Below are 19,102 nucleotides of genomic sequence, written 5' to 3'. Positions count from 1 at the left end.
AAGAGCATTTTGAAGCTAAAAAACCGTCAAATTGATCACCCCAACCTCAAGAATTATCGTTATAAAAAAAAAAGAAATTTGTCTTTAAAATAATGATAATGTAACCATTTATCTTGACCATCTATTTTCAAAACTTTTAAGTATTTATAAATCTATTTGATATGTATTATTTTGAAAATTTTAAATTCTATAATTAGGGTTCTAACATAAATTTCCAACCTGTTATGAAGTGTCCGACACGAAAATTCTATTACAGGCAAAATCTGAGGTGCGCCTTATTTGTATAGTATAAGGTGGGCACCTTATACAAGCATCAGCCTTACTTTAAAGCGTAACTATATGAAGCCTTAGTTTTCTCGGAGAGAGAGGGGGAAAGAGAGAGAGAGGAGAGAGAGGACCTCCAGGCTTGCTTGCACTCTCTCTGCAATTTCTTTTTCTGGTAATATTTTATCTATCATTGCTTGGGTCAATTACTGTTCGCTGTTTTCTGCTTGCATTCATTCTTCAGCAGTAGATTTCTCTGTCTTCACAGAGAGAGTATACATCGTGGTTAGCTCTTGGGTTTGTCTCTCTTCCATAGTGGCGGATTTTATTGAAAAGCCCTAGTTGTTTACTTCCTAGTTGTTTACTCGTTGTCTTCTCAAAGCATAATCTTGAGCATTGTTTCTTTTCATCATGTCAAAATGATGTTTGTTTGAACTCATGCTGATGGTTTTGTGACTTCTTTTGTGCTGTCTGGTTAAGTGAATTCTAGGGTTTTGAAAGTTGCATGTGATCTTGATCGATGTTCTATTCTTTGTTAAAGATCTTTGCCTACTTTTTTGACAAAACTGTTTTGAAATTTTTGGGAGGAGTCAGTTATTCATGTCTCGAGGAATGGCATGCATGACAAAAATCACGATACATAGAGAATTGTGATTGGATAACATGATTAGAAACATTAAAATTTACACCCACTGTTGGGGTATATCAGTTTTTGACTATGATCAGTAGATGGTGTACAATGTTGCGTTGACATATTAGAGGAACATATTGTTGTTCATTCCAGATATTTGTCACATAATTTATTGGTTTACTTGATACTTTTGTAATTTTAAACAGTCATTGAAGTTTTGAGATGGAGAAAACTTTGTGACAAAGCAAAACTAAAAAGGCCAAGTTGATGAGTAATCATCTTGTTACGTGTTATTCTTCTTCGCAGTTAGCATGCTTTTTCTTATTACTGCTGGTCCTCTGAAAATATGACATACTTGTATGTTCGATCCATGTGAACATCAGTAGTGCCTTTAGTGTTTTCTAAGCTTTTTTTTTCAACTCGAACACAAAAGAAATTTAACGATTCATAACTGGTGATTCTAGATTCCTGTTGTAAGTTGTAACTTTAGGTTCCTGTCATCATCTGGTATTTAGAGGAATCATGTTGCCGAGATCGAAGCCCAACATCGGTGTTTATGGATATCTATGTCAATTTATATAATATGGGAATGCTAGCAACGATTTCTCAAGAGATGTTTATTTTAATACTTCTCCCATTATATGCATGGAAATTAAGAGAGCATCATTGGTGTAGGGGCCGAAACCGTGGGAGTGGCACTTTCCAATTTTGCCTTTCCGCTCAAAAATCTCACCTTTCCAAATATAGGAATATTCGGCCTCTATTTTTAATAATCCACCGACGTAGTGGCTAAATCAATATTCCATCCATATTGCTGCAATCCATGTTTTCAGTGGCTAATTACAAAAAAGGTGGCCGGATAATAAAAAAGTGATAGTTGAATCTTCCCCTTTTAAAAAGTCGATGACTACAAGATACCAGTATTTCAAATTGTCATGTTCAAAAAGCTGGGTTTGAATAGCAAGTCCCACATTTTTAAATAGTTGTGGCATGTCATGAAATTTCCATACTGTTTCCCTTCCTTAGACACCAAGTTTACTCGCCTAAGTCCTGGGTTGACTTGACTTATAGCTCATCAAATCACTTTTGAGCCCCGAATTGGCGAACCATGCCCTAAGTGGCCTTGTTTTTCCTTGCGCATGGTTATAAAGACCAGACCAGACCATTCAGTCCAACTGGTTGGACCACCAATCGGTGCCTTGGCCCTGCCAGTCCATAGCAAACAATGGGTTTGGTCAAAAAGACTTTTCAAGACCAATATTTGACCAGTTTTCGTTATACTGGTTTTGACTGATCACACATTTAAAGAAAGTTCGAATTTTTTTTTGTCAGATATTGTATGTTTTCTAAACGATTGTTCCTAAATTTTTGGAAATCCGGTCTAGCCAATTTGACTAGCAATCAAATTGATTTTGACTGGACTAGATCTCTCATCAGTTTAGTAGGTGATCCGATCTTCATAACAGTGTCCTTGAGAACTACCATAATTTGAGCTTTATTGATCTAGTGGTTTGTGCCATGAGGATCTTGGTCTATATTAAGAGATTGTCATTTATGTAGAAGCGAGTTTCTTGGGCGGTTGTACAATTTTTTATCATGAACCTCGATGCGAGTTTCTTGGGTGGCTGTACAATTTTGTATCTATGTTCATGAACGGTGTTATTCATGGTTAAGGCATGACAATTATCTTTTTTCTTTTTTGATGGGCTGGGAAGAAAAGTTGTCTATTTGTCAAATAAGTTGGGGAGAGACCATGAGTTAATTATGAATACCTGGATAGGACTAAATAATGCTTATTGCCATCCATGAACGATTCAATTTAAGAAAGGTACTTACTTTGGGGGGCAAAATAGGAAAAAAATGGGAATGCGTTGTTGATATTGTGTGAACTACAGAGTCTCAAAGGTCTTGATAGTTCTTGGAAGGATATAATTGGTTAGTGGGCAATAGTTTCTAAACAATGTAACGTCTTGTTTTTAATATTACAAGGATATGGATGCGTGCAATTTTTTTGCTTTATATTACAAGGATATGGATGCATGTCTCTGTTTGCCACAGATTCTAAAAATGAAGAACGATGTTGGACAAGTCAAGACCATGTTGCGCTAAGGTGCTGACATGTCCACATATGGATGCTTATATATCGGTTTGCAAAATTGATACATTTTTTATGCTAATTGGAAAATTAATATATTAAAAAAAAGCAATTGAGTTTGACAAATTATGTCTTTAAATCATGTGGTAAGTCATACATCTTTAAATCATGGAAATTTCTGGAATTTGCAATAGTTTGGCACAAAAAATTGGAAGTGTGGAATGTGGATTGGCATTTCTAACGCATTCTAGATAACCGAAACATATCTATCTTGCATGTCTTTGTTATACAGGTTGCTTCCTTTAATGAAATTTTAATCTCTACCTAGTCGTTGTACCTGCATATCCTCCTTTTTTTGGATGACTATTGCATATCCTCTATTTGATGATCTTCGATTCATTATGGACATGTAGTTTTGTATGCCAGCATCTAGTGCTTTATGTAATCATGTCGAAATTGTCTACGAAATTAGTATGTTTGTAATTAATTTTCCTTTCCTTGGGGGGTCTTTCGTGGTTCCACTGTACTTGAAAATTCATCCTAATGGGTTCTTTAGTAATGAGTACAAAAATTACAGGTTGATTGGCCTACGGGAAGGATGGGAACCAATGGTGCTGATGAAGTGATGATTTGCAGTGATGAGGGTGATACTGCTGAGACCACAGTGGAGATAAAGATAAAAACCTTGGACTCCCAAACATTCACTCTACGAGTGAATAAATATGTAAGAGTATTTGTCTATTTTTTTGATGTTTTGTTTGTTTAGTTTTTCTAGGAGTTGTTTTGCTTGGGAATCGTGCTCGGGCTTGAGTGGTTAGTTGTTCACGATTGGTCAAAAAAAAAAGAAAAAATGAAAATTGGAGTTGCTCTACTTTGTTGAAAGTGCTTGTAGATGTGTTCTATCTTTTATGAGTTGTGTTGGTAAAGTTGCATGTTTAACATTGAGTGTGTAAGAAAGGGTTACCAGTAACATAAATGGGGCTTTTTCATTATTCTTGATCTATGTAAAAATAGTCATTTTGGTTTTACTCATTATTGATACTCACACTTGTTTGTTTCTTTATACTGTCGCACAGATGCCAGTTCCTGCATTAAAGGAACAAATAGCAACTGTTACTGGGGTATTATCAGAGCAACAACGCTTGATTTGCCGTGGAAAAGTTTTAAAGGATGATCAACTCCTCTCTGCTTATCGTATCCTGCTCCAGTTTTCTATTTTATTGGACTGGAAGAATGTCTATGTTGTAATGTTCTTTTTCCTTCACCTTGTGGCTTCATTGATACTATAATTAAAAGGAAATACCTAAGAATGTCCTTTTGAATGCTCTACATCAGTTTGCATCTTTGGAAATTGTTTTCCAATGAATGTAGTTTGTCTCTGCTATGTGGAGTTGTCATGAAGTATGGGTTCTCGTAAAAAGATGATAAGTCAGGCCTGGGGCTTAAGGAGGCAACCCTAACCCATTTGATGATGTTTATGCCATGCTATTTGGAACCAGTGTTCATGATTGGATGGACTTTGAGAGCCTAATTCACTGAAGCCTGCTTGTGCTTGTGCCTAATTTGAAGTTGCATAATAAAATGGATCCTTGCATTACCGCACACGAAGCTTTCCTTTACCCCTACAAACTGGATTTTTGGTAGCACCTTAGGAACTAACATCACTTTGACACGACTCATGGTGGGGTGGCAGGGATATTGACTCATGCACAAAGTTCCTAGTAATCTACAATCCAGTCTCTCTTGCCAAGTTTTAAAAACATACATGTTTGACATGTTTGGATGGTGAATGAAGTGGAGGCATCATATGCTAGTTCTCAAGACAACTCATCCTCACTCTATGAATGTCTCTAAACTGAAAGCCTTATAGTTGCATATTATTGCTGTGAAGGAACTGCAAGAGTGAAACCCCTTGAGTTAAGATGAATTGATGGTGTAGATGCCATGCCTTAACCCTGACAGCCACAGAGCACCCATTGATCCTGAAATATACTCATTAAATGCCTTATGTCTTGGAGTTCCATCCGTTAAATTATGATGCATCGATGAATTGTTTCTGTGATACAGTGCTTAGGGGATTGCTTTACCTAGTTCTGGCAGAAATATTAATTTGTGAAAATTTCTACTCTTGGTTATTTCTTTAGGTAGCTGACCCCAATAGTTGGGATAAGGCTTAGATGATGATGATGATGATGGTTTTTTGATAGGTAATGGAGAGAAGATTTTTAGTTACACTTGCAGCCATTGTTGGCTGTGATGCTCGTGACCCCGTGCTGCTCAATACCCTTGAGGGACATCTCCATTATCTTCTCTTGTTAGATTCTAGTAAGAAAAGAAATTCATACTGGATCACTCCTTTGATGCCTTGAGAGACCAAGTGAACCTATTGCTGTACCTCTTCTGTGTGATGAACTTGACTGTATTGTGTTAAAACCGAATAAGCATGATATATTACTCTTTGCATGGCCATATACAGTATACAACAAAAGGAGCTCAACCTTCCAAATTCCAAAAACTAGTGGGCTGTCTCAAAGATTACTGAACATCTTTGGCCTCATTGGCTATGGGTGATTGAGATTAAGTGCATTGCTGATGGTCCCCCTGTTTTGACAGGCCATTGACAATGCTACTGGCTTCATGCCGAACATTCTGACATTTTATATTGAGAGGTGCACTGTGCACTAAAATTTCCTTAAATATTTGGTGTAGTCTCCATGGACAAAGAGTCAAAGAGATCCCTCTTAGCCTGGTTGATGTGTTTTGGAGACCACCATTAATGAGTTGCCCATCTTTTGTTGAACAATTGGAGTCCTTGCAACAAGGTATGTGCTTTGGTCACAAATGAGAGGAGCGATGCCAAAGGGCCCTAAGAAAGAGAAGATAGTGGTGCCAGTCCTTCCAGGATTACTAAGGGAAAACACATCAACATTGAGTTTGATGGTGTTTGGCTCTAGAGGTGACCTGAGGGATGACCTTGTGATGGCAAGGGCTTCCATTTTAAGATGATGTCTGAGGTGGCATACCCCCTGAATACCTTGACTTGCCTTGCCCTGCCCTGCCCGGTCAATTATGGCAATCTTATTGTCATCCTTCACCAAGTGTATAGATATTTCATTCAATTATACCTCTTTTGCTGACCTGTACTACTGAATTTCTTTGATGCCTTGAGCAACAGAATTAAATTGATTTTTGATGATTAACTGAGACACTTCTGTCTTTTCATTAACCTGTGATTTGTTTTTTTGTTTTTTGTTTTTTTGGCACCGAGACAAATGATTGCTTCCATGAATTAAAACTCTGCTCATCCATTTCTCTAAATGGCACTTTATCCTAGTGGACCTAGCCTTAATGAAAAGTGGACTTTGTCACCTTTAAATCTTTACTTTATCTACTTTTGAGAATTGAGGCTCACAATTAGTGGCTGTAGGGTGAGCATTTGAGTGTGTGAATCTTTTTTATTAGGCCTTGACCGGTGTTTATTTGATCTTCTTGTGAATGAGGAGAATGATAGTTGGTTACTATGAGGTGGATGATTGATTAATAATTCACTAGAACTCCACCCTCCTCTTAGTATTGTTAGATTTCTAATGCTATGGACATCATCATCATCATCATCATCCGAGCCTTGTCCCAATTATTTGGGGTGTGCTACACAAATCTTGTTCTGCTATTCTGCTCTATCAGGGCCGATAGGTTTAGGATTCATGAAAAGATGTGGCAAAGCTTTATGGTGGCTGGCCTACCTAACACAACCCTCCTCCTTTAACCGGACTTCTGATGTTGTGAACATAAACTTGCTAATTAATGCGACGGAATTTCTTGTGTTACTGAATTTCGTTGAATCTTATCTGGATGTTGAATCTAAATAATAATTGTTATCGTGTGAAATTATTTGTTTGTCGTGGTGAGAATCGCCGTTCATCAGATCAACCATGTTTTGCTCCATGTGGATCTTTCGAAAGTTGATCTTGTAGTGTACTCACTAGCAGCATAGTTCTTCAATCTTTGTATTGAGCCTTCTGTATTCCATTTGCATTATCAATTCATAAAGTTCATCGAGATACAGCTTATTATTTCCTGAGAATCAATCTCTGTTGTAACATGCACATTGAATATAACATGTAACTTTGCAAATGCTTTTCCTTTTTTCTTTATGAAAGTTTTTCTCCCAATTTTCTGGCTCGGAATTCTAGTCCCTTAACTTGATTCAGATGTTGAAGATGGTCACACGCTGCATTTGGTTGTTCGGCAACCTGAACCTTCACCATCACCTTTGACAGGGGGTAATGAGAGTGCACCCGATCATCAAGGTATGTGCTTATTTTATTGTCATAAATACGAGTTGGTATGGTATGTGATTCTCCTTGAGTTCATAGTGCTCTTCAGGAACGATGCAGCAATGATACTGGTATTTTGTATTGAGGCCTATTTATTCATTATTATTGCCTCATCATGTCCAGTGGACATCTTTCCATTTCTTTCATGCTTTATGGAGATTTAGGCAAAAAAAGTATACCATTTGACGAAACCAATATACTGTGTCTTTCTTATCCAAAAAAAAAAATAGTTGTTGTGTGTAGCTAGAGAGTAAGTGACATCTCCATAAAATCGTGATCCCCAAAGATGGGGGCATTTCTTTATGAATGCCTCTGATAGTATTCACCCAGAGAAGAACTGAGATTCCTTTATCAAAAAAAAAAAGAAAAAAAAGAACTGAGAGATTCCTCGGCCAGTCAGAATGGCTTGAACTCTGCTTATGATGGCATGGGCCGCAGTCACAGGCAGTGCCACCATGTGCTGTTCCTGTTTTCTACAAGCGACAGATGATTGTTGTTTGGGATTTTTAAGAAAATAGTCCGCATTTCAAGATATTTTCAGTGAGATCATTGGTATCTTTAAAATAGATATCAACCAGTGGTGCAAATCATTTGAGTAGAGGTTTTGAAAACCATCACTAACCTTTCATATAAAAAAGCTATCTGTAAATGGCAATTTTATAATTTTTTTAACCAGTGATAAATTGTATTTTACTTAAATCATGTGGTATCCCTTTTAACAACTTTTCCCTTCTAATGCATATGCATTTGATCATATGCAGCAAATGATCTGAATGCTGGTGCTACTCCTGTAGCTCACAGCATAGTACTTGGTACCTTTGATATTGCTGATCAAGGTGATGGAGCTATTCAGGATCTCAACCGGGTGAGCCTACAAGCTATGGATGTCACATAAATCATCTGCCTTCTTTTTTCTTATTCGTCTTTTGAGGTGATTTTAGGGCATGTTTGGATCATGCATAAGTTGCTGATGGTGGTGGCCTTATATATGTGGGCAATCTATATGGCGTTTCATGCGGCCCAGGTTTTTGCAGAAAGTGTTACGCCCTGTACACTAAATGGGGTTTTATTCTGGATGTTGTTGTAACTATGAAAGTTGTTTTTCTTTATTCTGGATAATCCACAATGCAATTGTACCCTTATAATGCTGTTGCAGTTGTTTTCTCTCTCTTTTAACTGTACATTGTGATCATACGTTTTCAATCTTTAGAAAAGTGCTTTTGTTCTTTGCTTGTAGATTGTCTCTGCTGTTCTCAGTTCTGTTGGGCTTGGTAGTGCCAGCATGGGTACTGAAGTACCTGTTACAGCGGTAATGTACCTTAAATCAGCTTTTATTTTTTGAAAAAAACTATTCCCACTCTTTTGAGAAACTGTATTTAGAAAAACCGTTTATTTTTATTTTTATGTGTATTCAAAATTGAGTAAATTAGTGTAGTACTTATATTTTTGGAACTCTAGCCATGTCGCCGTGCATGTTTTTTGTTTTTATTTGTCAGGGATCTTCTCTTAATGCTCATGGAAGAACTGATGCTAATAGCATGCCCAGTTCAGTTCAATTACAACCTGAGCAAGGATCTCCTAGAGCCCCATTTGATCCAGTGCAGGGCCCTTTTCGAATCCCAGCTGCAGTTCCCTTGACTCCTCTCCCAGGAGTAAGCTTCATGTGGATGAGTCTTAGAAAAGAAAGTCATGGATGACTGGATCTTTTTACTTTTTTTCTTTTTTTATTTCAGTGAACAAAGTTCTTCTTAGTTCTTATATAATAGCAGCAAAGACTTCGGTTACATGTGTCTTATATTGACTTTTATGCAGGTCATACCAGATTCTGTAGCAACTCTCTCTCAGTATTTAAGCCATATGAGGCAAGATTTTAGTGCTGATGGTGTGTACTCTTATTCTGTGATTCTTAGTTCTCTTTCACATGACCCATACAGCCCTTCTGGATCTTGGTAATTCTTGCACTTTATGATGACAATTGAACCACTTCTGTCAGCAGGTACAAACAACAACAATAATTCACAGGTTGGCGGAAATGGAATTGGAACTGTGGACTATCTTGGACAGCGTCCAGGTTCAGTTAGTGGTGGTTTTCCAATGCCTGCAAACTTGGCTGAAGTCCTACGCTCTTCAAGGCAAATTCTCCTTGAAAATGTTGGATCAAGCTTATCAGTAAGTCTGGGTTTTCTTGTTATTGGCGAACTATTGAATAGTGAATGCGAAATATGCTGATAGGAAACCATAAATTAAAAAAATATAATTAGTTGTTTTGGTTTTCTTGATTAGTTGTTTTGGTTTTGATGAGTGTGGTTTCTTATAGTCAATGGTTTGTTAATTTTGATGGGTAGTGCTGTAGTGGATTCAGTGACTGATCCTTACCTTGACAGTTGATTACTTCCAGTTTTTGGGGATGACCGTCTTGATCGTTTGATGAATCACTGCCCCAATATGTTCAATTCGTAACTTGTTTAAGGGGGCTGTAATATGTGGGGAGGGAAACATATATTAATATAATTATTTTGGAGCTAAGAATTGTATAACATTTGTTATTCTGAATGATGGAAAAAAATAAAATGATAACATAGAATTCTGAATGTTAGAGAAAGTCCCCCTTTGGATTGAAGTTTTGGTTTAGTCGGGGTCGTTTCCTTTTTCGTCTATTACTGCTATTGTATGTAGTAGATATAGTGAGAGTGATGCCTTAGGGTTTGATTCAGTGGCTTTGGGGAGTATCATTTTCTCTCGGTCGGTTCTTTGGACATCATTCTATTTTTTTTTTGGGTGTTTTATGGAACTCTGTTATCGACAAAAATGAAACTCAGCTGAATGAATCAAACCAAAAAGTCCTGGTAGACAAGAGCTCTTAGATTCCAGGATGCTCTTTTCTGCTCATCTTACTGATACCTGTGAATGCTGGTACCGAGGACTGGTATAAAGCATTTTCTTACTTTTGAATAAAGGTGACTAGATTTATTCTGATAATTCTAGAAACTGTTTCTAGTGATGATGAACTGTTTTAGTAATACTTGAAATCATTTCTTTTCCATAAAACCCTTGAATTTAGTTAAATGCTTAGAGAGAAGATGGGAAAAGAGTATGAACTACCTGATATCTTAGGAAAAGAGAAGAAACTTTCTTTCTTTCCTTATTTTGGTTTTTTTAAGAGCAAAACCAAATATGTTATTTTTCCCACTATTTCAGTCAATTTGAAAGAAAATTCATTTTATGCCTAGTGTGGTTTGTGATTGCATTACACAAACATGCAATGTGTAGAAGGTGCTGTTCATTTACATCTTTTTGGTAGTGATCTGATGTGGTAGTTTCCTGAAATGTAAACATGCATGGTTGATCTAGATGATAGATACATGCAGTTAGGTAATTTAGTTTATTGGTTGTATACATGTACTTTGCATCATAGTACTCTCATGTAATGTGTTATGTACATAGGAACGATATAAGGGTTTTCATTAGACAAAATATTTGCAAACGCAATGTGCCGTTGCTGGACCAATTCCTTATCTGCATCATCTCCTCATCCTCATTGTACCAAGATTGATGTGCCAACACTTGTTTTAGTTATGCAGCTATATTGTATCCATGTTTTACCTTTCTTTCTGTTACGAGCTCAAAATGTACCTGAAACACTTTAAACCCTAGTGTTTTAGTATAGCATCCCATGTCAACTCCTAGGCATTGTGGATAAACCTACTGCATTCCAACTCCTAGGAATTGTGGATGAACTTACGAGCAAGCTGAATCTCGGGATTGTTTTGGGACATCGGCATCCAATAGATACAACGTATAAAGTAGTAAATACCTTGCTTGTAAATTTTTGTGGGATTGCATATTCAATCTACCACATATTATGCGGAGTTCTTAATTTATTTCCTTTTTTTCTTGCAATAAAAAAAATGGATGTGTTTGTGGTCCTCATTTTTTCCATTCTTGCCTTGTGAACAATAGGAGTAATGGATATATGCATCACATCAGAAACTCCTATTTGTTTTCCAATTCACTTCAATACACAGTGTTGCAATTAATCTTCTCCATTTGCCCACATAAGGCTTTGAATGACTTAAATTTGCCTAAGTTGAATAATCGTTTTTTTGTACCTGTCTTTGCATTGAAATAAAGTCAGAAACCACAAACTCAAATACATGGGAGTGGAAATGTTTGAACAAAAACAACGTTATAAATGCCTCGAATGGCAATGATATGTATATTATTTAAGCTCAAAATTCTCGAGTTCTGAGACTTGAAACTGTCCAATGGTTGAGGAGAATTATAAGTTTTATTTACGCATACCCATGGACTTGATTCTAATAGCTAGATACCCCAACTATCATATGGTAACTGAATGCCACAACTATCATATGGTAATGTCTTTGTTGGTTCTTGGGGTTAATTTTGGCTAAAAGTTCCTAGTCTGTTTCCATGTTATTACAAAATGAAAGAGCCTCAGATATTCATTTGGAGCTGAGAAGTCAAAAGGGACCTTGCAATTTCACCTACCTCAGGGGGGCCTCCTTATGGTGCCTACTTAAGGCTACATGTGCTCCCCCATACTAAGGGAAAATGCTTTTATGCATTTCGCTTGTGCCATCGGTGGCCCTTTCAGTGCTCCCCAAATTCCTCCATACTTCGAAGTGGAATATGCCTCATCTGCGGAGTTTATTGGGAACTTCTTAATTTGATATTGACTAAGCTGGTTTTATACTTTTATGTACTAGATTCCATTCTCTATGGCACATGTGCTAGAAAGTAGGACATGCATTTATTTGTGAAAACTTTTATGCATCCAAACAATACACACTATTGCTTCGGTGTGAAAACTTTTATGCATCCAAACAGTACACACTATTGCTTCGGGTAACATATCATGTTTGACTATTTTGTTTTGTGCCAATGTGTATCCCTATGTTTCCAAGCTCAATTAGCAAGGGAAATCTTTTTTTTTATGCTAATTAGCAAGGGAAATCTTGATTGTCCTGTGTATATCAATCCTTCATAATCTGAGATATGTAGAAGTGTATACCATCAGTATTGACAAGCTTATCAATTTACATAATATCTGGTTATTGGTGGAAGGGGTTGGGGAGGTTGCTCTCCTTCTGTGGAAGTTGGCAATATGTGTAATATGTGAGTGGTTTTAGGAATGGTGAACAGGTTTTTAGGGTGGTCTGCCTTGTAAGGGATTATCCCTCTTTAAATTTTCTCTTTACATAACATGCATACATAGATATATACACACATACACATACATACATTCACATACATGTCATTCTATTCTAGTGATTACGCGCCCCAACTTTTTTGTGCTCTCTTCTATGTTCACCAGCAACTTGCAGGCCAATTGGAAGGAGAGGCAACTTTGACTGATCCACTGGCACGCATGGGGGTGCAAACTACTGCAAATAGAACTGGAATTTTATTGCAGAATTTGGGTGCATTTCTACTTGAGCTTGGACGTACAACCATGACCTTACGCATGGGCCGTGAACCGGTATGATTCCTTGTATTGGAAAAGCGCACTCTGGTCCAATTTGTCTGGTGTAAATATTTCAAGTTACCGTCCCACAGTCAGTTCTCACTGACTTATGGTTGGAGATTCAGCAAGTATACTGTACTCTTATCTTGTCTCTATTGTTGTTGATGAATGGTTGGAGATAAACCATACTAATGAATCTCCAACTATCGATGTGCTAGTACTGACCGTGGGTGTAGCTTTGGAAGATGATATACCGCAGCCCATTGTGTTAGCCCAAAAGTTTTGGTTTTCAGAAGTAAATAGAGCTAAAATAACATGTAAGTTGGGTTTTTAACTCAACCAGAAATATAGACAAACATATGGCATGCAACTCTTATCAAAACAGTCACAAAAGCTTGTTGTAAATTTCTTTAGTACTCAAAAGGGATGCACAAAAATCATTAACTTTATTATCCACAAAGAATCAAAGCCCAAAATCGATTGCAACTATAGTAAACATCTTCTAAGCAACCCCAATATTATTTCCAGCAAGCATGTACTCATCAAAAACCCATTATAAATAACTCAATCAAATAAAATGATACTCAATAAGTTTTCCCTTGCTCATACAACCTTTCCCAACCTTCAAGTACTATTTCAGATGCAAAGTATGAGCAAAATTTTGGAACAAACTCACCAAATTCGTAGAGATTTGCAGGCCCAGTTTTGTAGCCTTTGGAAAGAGAGAAACTTGTTGAGAATGACCTTTCCATGAACATATTGTATAAAAGGGAAGATAAGCTTGTTGCAAAACAATGGCTAAAAAATAATCTAGAGAGATAAACTACTGTGAGATGCAACACGGTTCTGTAATTTATCCATGATACTGGAGGGCTCTTATAGAGATGAGAGGCACATCCCTAGTACCCAACTCACAAGGAAGCTTAAGAGAGGGAAAGAGGTTTTAGAGAGAGAGAGAGAGAGAGAGAGAGAGAGCTACAAAGGTACTATGACCCCCCAAAACCCTTTCCCATATATAGCTATAAAAAGAAAATGAGAGAGACACTTGTAGAGAGAGAATGGACAAGAAGTTGCCTCTCAATGGTCACTTGTCCCCTCTCATCACACGGTTTTTTTTTTTTTTCTTGACAAAAAACAATAGTCTCCTTTAAAATACATTTTAAGGGGGGTACAAAAAGAAAAGAAAGAAATTAGAAATTGGGCCCTTATTTTTTACAAATATTTTCGAAACACTTTTTTCATTAACACATTGAACTGGGGTAAATTCATTCCTTCTAATAATTCTTAGTAGTTTCTCACCTTAATTTGCGTTGAGACATTTTTATCATGATTAAAAGATTCTATTTCTTTCAACAGTCCGAGGCGATGGTTAATTCTGGGCCAGCAGTCTTTATATCTCCTTCGGGTCCCAATCCAATGATGGTTCAGGTATGGTTTTCAATGTCCAAGTCTAGCTCTGGAGACTTGCTTAATGTGCATCTTTTTTTTTAATAGTTATTTAACTATATATGTAATTAGCAGCCTGTTCCATTTCAACCGGGATCCAGCTTTGGTGCAAATCCAATGGGTGCTTGGCGTGGTCCCCGCAGTTCTGTTGGTACAACAGTTGGTTCAGGGTTCCTCCCAAGAAACATTGACATACGTATCCGCACAGGTACTTTTTACTTTTGTGACCACGTTGTTTTCTGGCCACTATAGTAATATCTTATTTGAAAAGGGGGGAATTTGAACATATTTTGTCCACGAATCATCTGTTATACCAAGCGCAAGTGTTGTGTAAAGTTATGTTCTTCTGTTGCACCCCCTATTGAAACGGGATACATCTTATTAAATATTAAAACGAAAGTGAGAAAAAATAAAGAAAAAAAGGTGAGAGAGTTGTTATTAAACATGGTATAGAGAGATTTGTTTTTTTTTTTTTTTTTGGGGGGGGGTGTGGGGGGGGGCGGTGGGGGTGTGTGTGAGAGAGAGAGAGAGAGAGAGGAATCAGAATCTATAGTTTTTCTTATAATTTCTATCAAAATCTTTTTGTAAGTTACTCCCTGCTTTTCGTTCCCTTCATCCCTATCTCACGCCCCTGTAATTTCTTCTGATCTGTTCTCCTTTCTCTGATCCTGTGACTCCCTTTTCTAAAGGCACTTACACATGATGCACTTCTGTGGATTCTTCCCATGTTTCCTCCTATTCCTCCCTTTCTTTTGCTGTGTGTGTGTGTGTGTGTGCGTGGGTGCGCACACACTTGTGAGAGAGAGAAGAGAGAGAACACATACACAGGCCCCTGTGATTTCTGTAGGCAATTCTAATATTGGAACCTCATTATTGATCATCAGGGGCATCTGTTTCCAGCACTGGAAATCTTGAACAACGTGAAAATAGTAGTCGACAGCAGCCTTCTGGGGAAACAGAGCATTCAAGGAGCTCTGCCACGGGCGTGCGAGTGGTGCCTGTTCGGACTGTCGTCGCAGCATTACCCGCTTCTGTTAGCCATCCTACTCCCCCTGACAGATCTGGTAGTCCCGTTGGTGTTTTTTATCCCCTTTTTGCAAGGTTTCAGAACCTTAGTTCTAGTCAGTTGAATAATTCTAGGGGTTCTGGTCAACCTCACCATGGTGGGCCTGATGCTTCTCAATCTCCTCTAGGGCATGACCAAAACAATGGAACTGTTTCAAGTGAGAGTGGTTTAAGATCCACAAATTCGACTTCAAACAATGGTGCAGATACAGCAAATGCTTCGGCCCCCGTAGAAGGTCAAAATCGGGAAGGTTCGTATTGTGATCTATGGAACTCATGTTTAGGGTCTTGAATTGCTATAACTAAGGCTTGATATCATGTGCCTGCATGCATGCTTTGTATGTAGGTTCGTATGTATGTATGTGCATCCATGCATGTCCTGAATGTGTGCGTGCGCACGCACTCTCGCTCGTCTGTGTGTGTGATGACACACTTATGGTATGATGACCACCTTTAATTTGCTCACGATTGTTTCTTGGTATTCAATGTTACTCAAAAACTGAGAAAGGATTGCATGTTAGGCAGCTTGCCTTCACGTTTAGTCACAATGGATATATTCTTTGTGCCTAACATGCCTCCACTTTTTGTCACAATGGATATATTCTTTTTTCTTAGCATTCATTATGATTCTTTTTGGTTCTAGTCAGCTTTGTGAATCTGTTGAATTTGCATTACTGTGAGTATTCATATGCAGAATTAGATAAATTCATGTTAACGTTAATCAGCAGGATTACAGTAACATATGAGGGTAGAAAGGCAAATATGCCCCTCTGTATAAGGTCAGGTAAATGACAGTAAATATAAATTTTCATGCATATTTACATTATCTATATATGTAGACATCTATCTATCTATATGTATATAAACATCTATCTATCTATATGTATGTCTATAACTACATGTGTATGTATCTCCCTTAACAGTGTTAGGGTGGGCTGATTTTCTTTCTTGGTTTATTTTAAACTCTATCACCAGGGTCAACTTCCAGACCACCCCAACCATCAACAGACGCCTCTCGTGGCACAAACTCCAACCCTCATGATCCACCTAACCGACTCGAGCAGTTGCTCCACACCATTTTTCCAGGCAATCAAGTCCATGTTACGGACATTAGCATTCAAGGCCCAGTCCCTGAACATACTCAACCAGTCCACAGAATTGTCGAGCGTGCAGTATTGGATGATGCTTCAAGGGCTGCTATCTCAGGACTGATGCGTCAAATCATGCCCCGGATATCTCAAAGCTTGAATCGAGAGTCTGGTCAGTCATCATTTAGTAATATTGGTTCTTCTGCATCAGGGAGGAGTGATGTTGTAAATCGACAATCCAGGAATACAAATGGTGAAGTGCGACCTCAAACACCCCAGATGGGTTCCTCAAGGCCACGAGTAAGGAGAAATTGCAGTTTTTATTTTGTGATTTGTTTTTGACGGGTTTCTTTTGGCTGTTTTGGATTTTTAGATGTCTCAAGAAGTCTGTCTTTTGTTTATCCTTTTGCTTTTCTCACTGTGTTCTAAGATCCAAAGTTATTTCCAAGAATTTGGTGTTTGCTAATGTCCTTTTTGATACTCAAATTTTGACTTGCAAATATTTTGCAGGATGAGAGCGACAACTCATCTGAAACCCAGAGGTCGGGGAGGCAACACCCTAGTGATGAGAGTCCCCAGGATTCAAAGCGCCAGAAGGTAGACTATTTCAGTTCTAATTGTGTTTGTGCATGTATGCCAAGGTTTTCAAATTCAACTAAGACCTTGTGCCCGAAAGGCCAAAATGAACAGAATTTATATTGCCTATAGTTTTGACTGCTGTGATTAATATGGCTGAATTTGCCAAGATTAGTCTGTTGTAAAATCTTGTACTGTACAAATATGGAGATGTTTTGGAAATTTTGAAGTGTGCAAAAAGGAATTGTATACTATGAGACCATTTATCTTTGTTACAAGGAGGTCACAAGAGTTATTAGTCATTAGATATGAAATTGAATGTCTTGGATTATCACACAAAGTTCGAGAATTTTTTTTTTTAACAAAGTCTAGTCAATGACACACTTACAATCACTCGATTTGAAATCGGACAGTGACCTCCTTGTATTATAAGTAAATTGTCTCTTTGTATACTTTTCTTTTATTATTTTAAAAATCTGATTGTAAATTTTCTTTACAAAATCTGGAGATGTTTCCTATAGAATCCAGATCGTGAACTTGATTTTGTCCATCATGCAGAGGGAGTGATGCTGTTGATATGTCGCATGATAAGCCCAACTACATGCAAATCCTTGGTATACATATATGCACCATTCTCTTTATCTTGTGAAATTGTGGGTGGTGGCCTAGTAGCGAGAGGAAAGAGGTCAATAAGTGGAGGACAACCGGCCTATACCGTTGGGTAAGCATAAGTGAATAGATACATGGCCATTCTTTCTTTGAGGTTCAACATTAATAGGGGGGCAGTTAAAGCAGGCTTTTGATTCTTGTTCTATCGAGTATTTTGATTTTCAGAGACAATGCATTACTTGCTTGAGAATGATTTAGAAGTCTTGAGACCATTGGTGCAATGCAGTTAGATTTTGACTTGGGTTGTACAGGTCCATGTTGTTGTAAGTTGCTTATATGAAGTAAACAAGGTCGATTCTTGTCATGGAAGAGGTTCGGAAGTTTGAACAGTGTGTGTATACTAGTCCATTTTTGGATGCACATACACATCCAAACCCTTTTTTTGATTTCATATTTTATATTGTTGCAGATTACTTTCAAATAGTTTCTTAATTAAACTATTATACTAGTCCTCAATTTCATAGGAAAACATAAAATCATGGGATTCTATATAATTTTGAGAATTTATTTGTAGTGCTTTGTAAGGTCTTTTTTTGTATCCCATATTTAATATTAACTTTTTAAAGAATTTTTTAAACTAAAAGCAATTTTAAGATTGCGTCATGTTTCTTGAAAAAACAACAAAAATTGTAAAAATTATATATATATGGAAGCTACTACACAACACTTATAGGCGAAAATGAACAGTTTTTTGCCTATAGAGTAAGTGCCGTCTGAGTTTTTTGGGCGGTGTAGATAAATCGACTGCATTAGACATGCCATGTCCGTTGTGGTACCATTTGGTTATTTGGATTCAGATTTCTAGGAGTCACTTTTTTTTGAAAAGGTCGGGCCAATTGTGTTTGGTTCGATCAGAAAGTTAGAATTGACGTTTTTTGTTGGAAATTTGATTATGTGGGATTTCTGAATGCTCATTTTAAGCCTCAATTTTGGAAATCTCAATTCCATCAAGAACCCGTCACTGCTCTATGGTAACTTAGATTGAATAAATTTTTTGAGGCCATAGGCTAGCGACTAAGGACCTTTCATCTATGAATGAAAATGAAACCTTAGAGATGTTGAGAACCTGTGCCTTTTGTTGTTGAAGAACGAGAACATATTCAAATTTTAGAGTGGGAAAATATATCAAATTTTAGAGAGGGAAACTATATGAAATTTTAGAGAGAGCATATTAAAATTTTAAAAAGAAACTACATCAAATTTCTCAAATTTTAAAGAGAGAAAGTACATGAAATTGTTTAAGAGAAAATGCATGAAACCTTTTAATAGAGAGGTTACAAATTTTTAGAGAGAGAAATTATGTCAAATTTCAAGTTTTAGCATCTTAAAATTTTAGAGAGAAATTAAAACTGCTTAAAATTTTTTTAGATAGAAATATCCCAAAATTTTTAGAGAGAGAAATTATCTCAATTTTAAGTTTTAGAGAGAGCTTATTAAAATTTTAGA

General features: G+C 37.1%; 1 protein-coding gene across 24 annotated transcripts; it reads left to right on the top strand.

Moving 5' to 3' along the window:
* Positions 1-367: 367 nt before the first annotated feature.
* LOC18442518 (ubiquitin-like domain-containing protein CIP73) lies at positions 368-17,960 on the top strand. 24 transcript variants are annotated; one of them, XR_016047093.1, is made up of 18 exons: positions 368-439; positions 3,568-3,714; positions 4,067-4,184; positions 7,202-7,300; positions 8,089-8,192; positions 8,565-8,636; positions 8,824-8,979; positions 9,140-9,209; positions 9,324-9,496; positions 12,663-12,827; positions 14,169-14,240; positions 14,334-14,466; positions 15,143-15,322; positions 15,452-15,574; positions 15,670-15,761; positions 16,299-16,711; positions 16,922-17,008; positions 17,546-17,960. XR_016047093.1 is itself a non-coding variant. In XM_088855174.1 (17 exons), the coding sequence occupies exons 2-17, from the start codon at positions 3,589-3,591 to the stop codon at positions 17,552-17,554; spliced, it is 2,100 nt and encodes a 699-aa protein (XP_088711300.1). In that variant the 5' UTR covers positions 368-439; positions 3,568-3,588; the 3' UTR covers positions 17,555-17,960. The 24 variants fall into 24 exon arrangements, 18 of the variants coding, with proteins under 18 accessions (XP_088711300.1, XP_020528095.1, XP_088711301.1 ...); XR_016047091.1 differs by having other exon boundaries at positions 9,321-9,496; XR_016047094.1 differs by having other exon boundaries at positions 368-561.
* Positions 17,961-19,102: the final 1,142 nt, after the last annotated feature.

The sequence above is a fragment of the Amborella trichopoda genome, chromosome 13 (genome assembly GCF_054954075.1).
Source record: "Amborella trichopoda isolate Santa Cruz 75 chromosome 13, AtrichopodaSantaCruz75HAP2 v2.0, whole genome shotgun sequence".
Lineage (NCBI taxonomy): Eukaryota > Viridiplantae > Streptophyta > Magnoliopsida > Amborellales > Amborellaceae > Amborella > Amborella trichopoda.
Note: the sequence above shows the minus strand (reverse complement) of the source record. Positions and strands in the feature narration are given on the sequence as shown.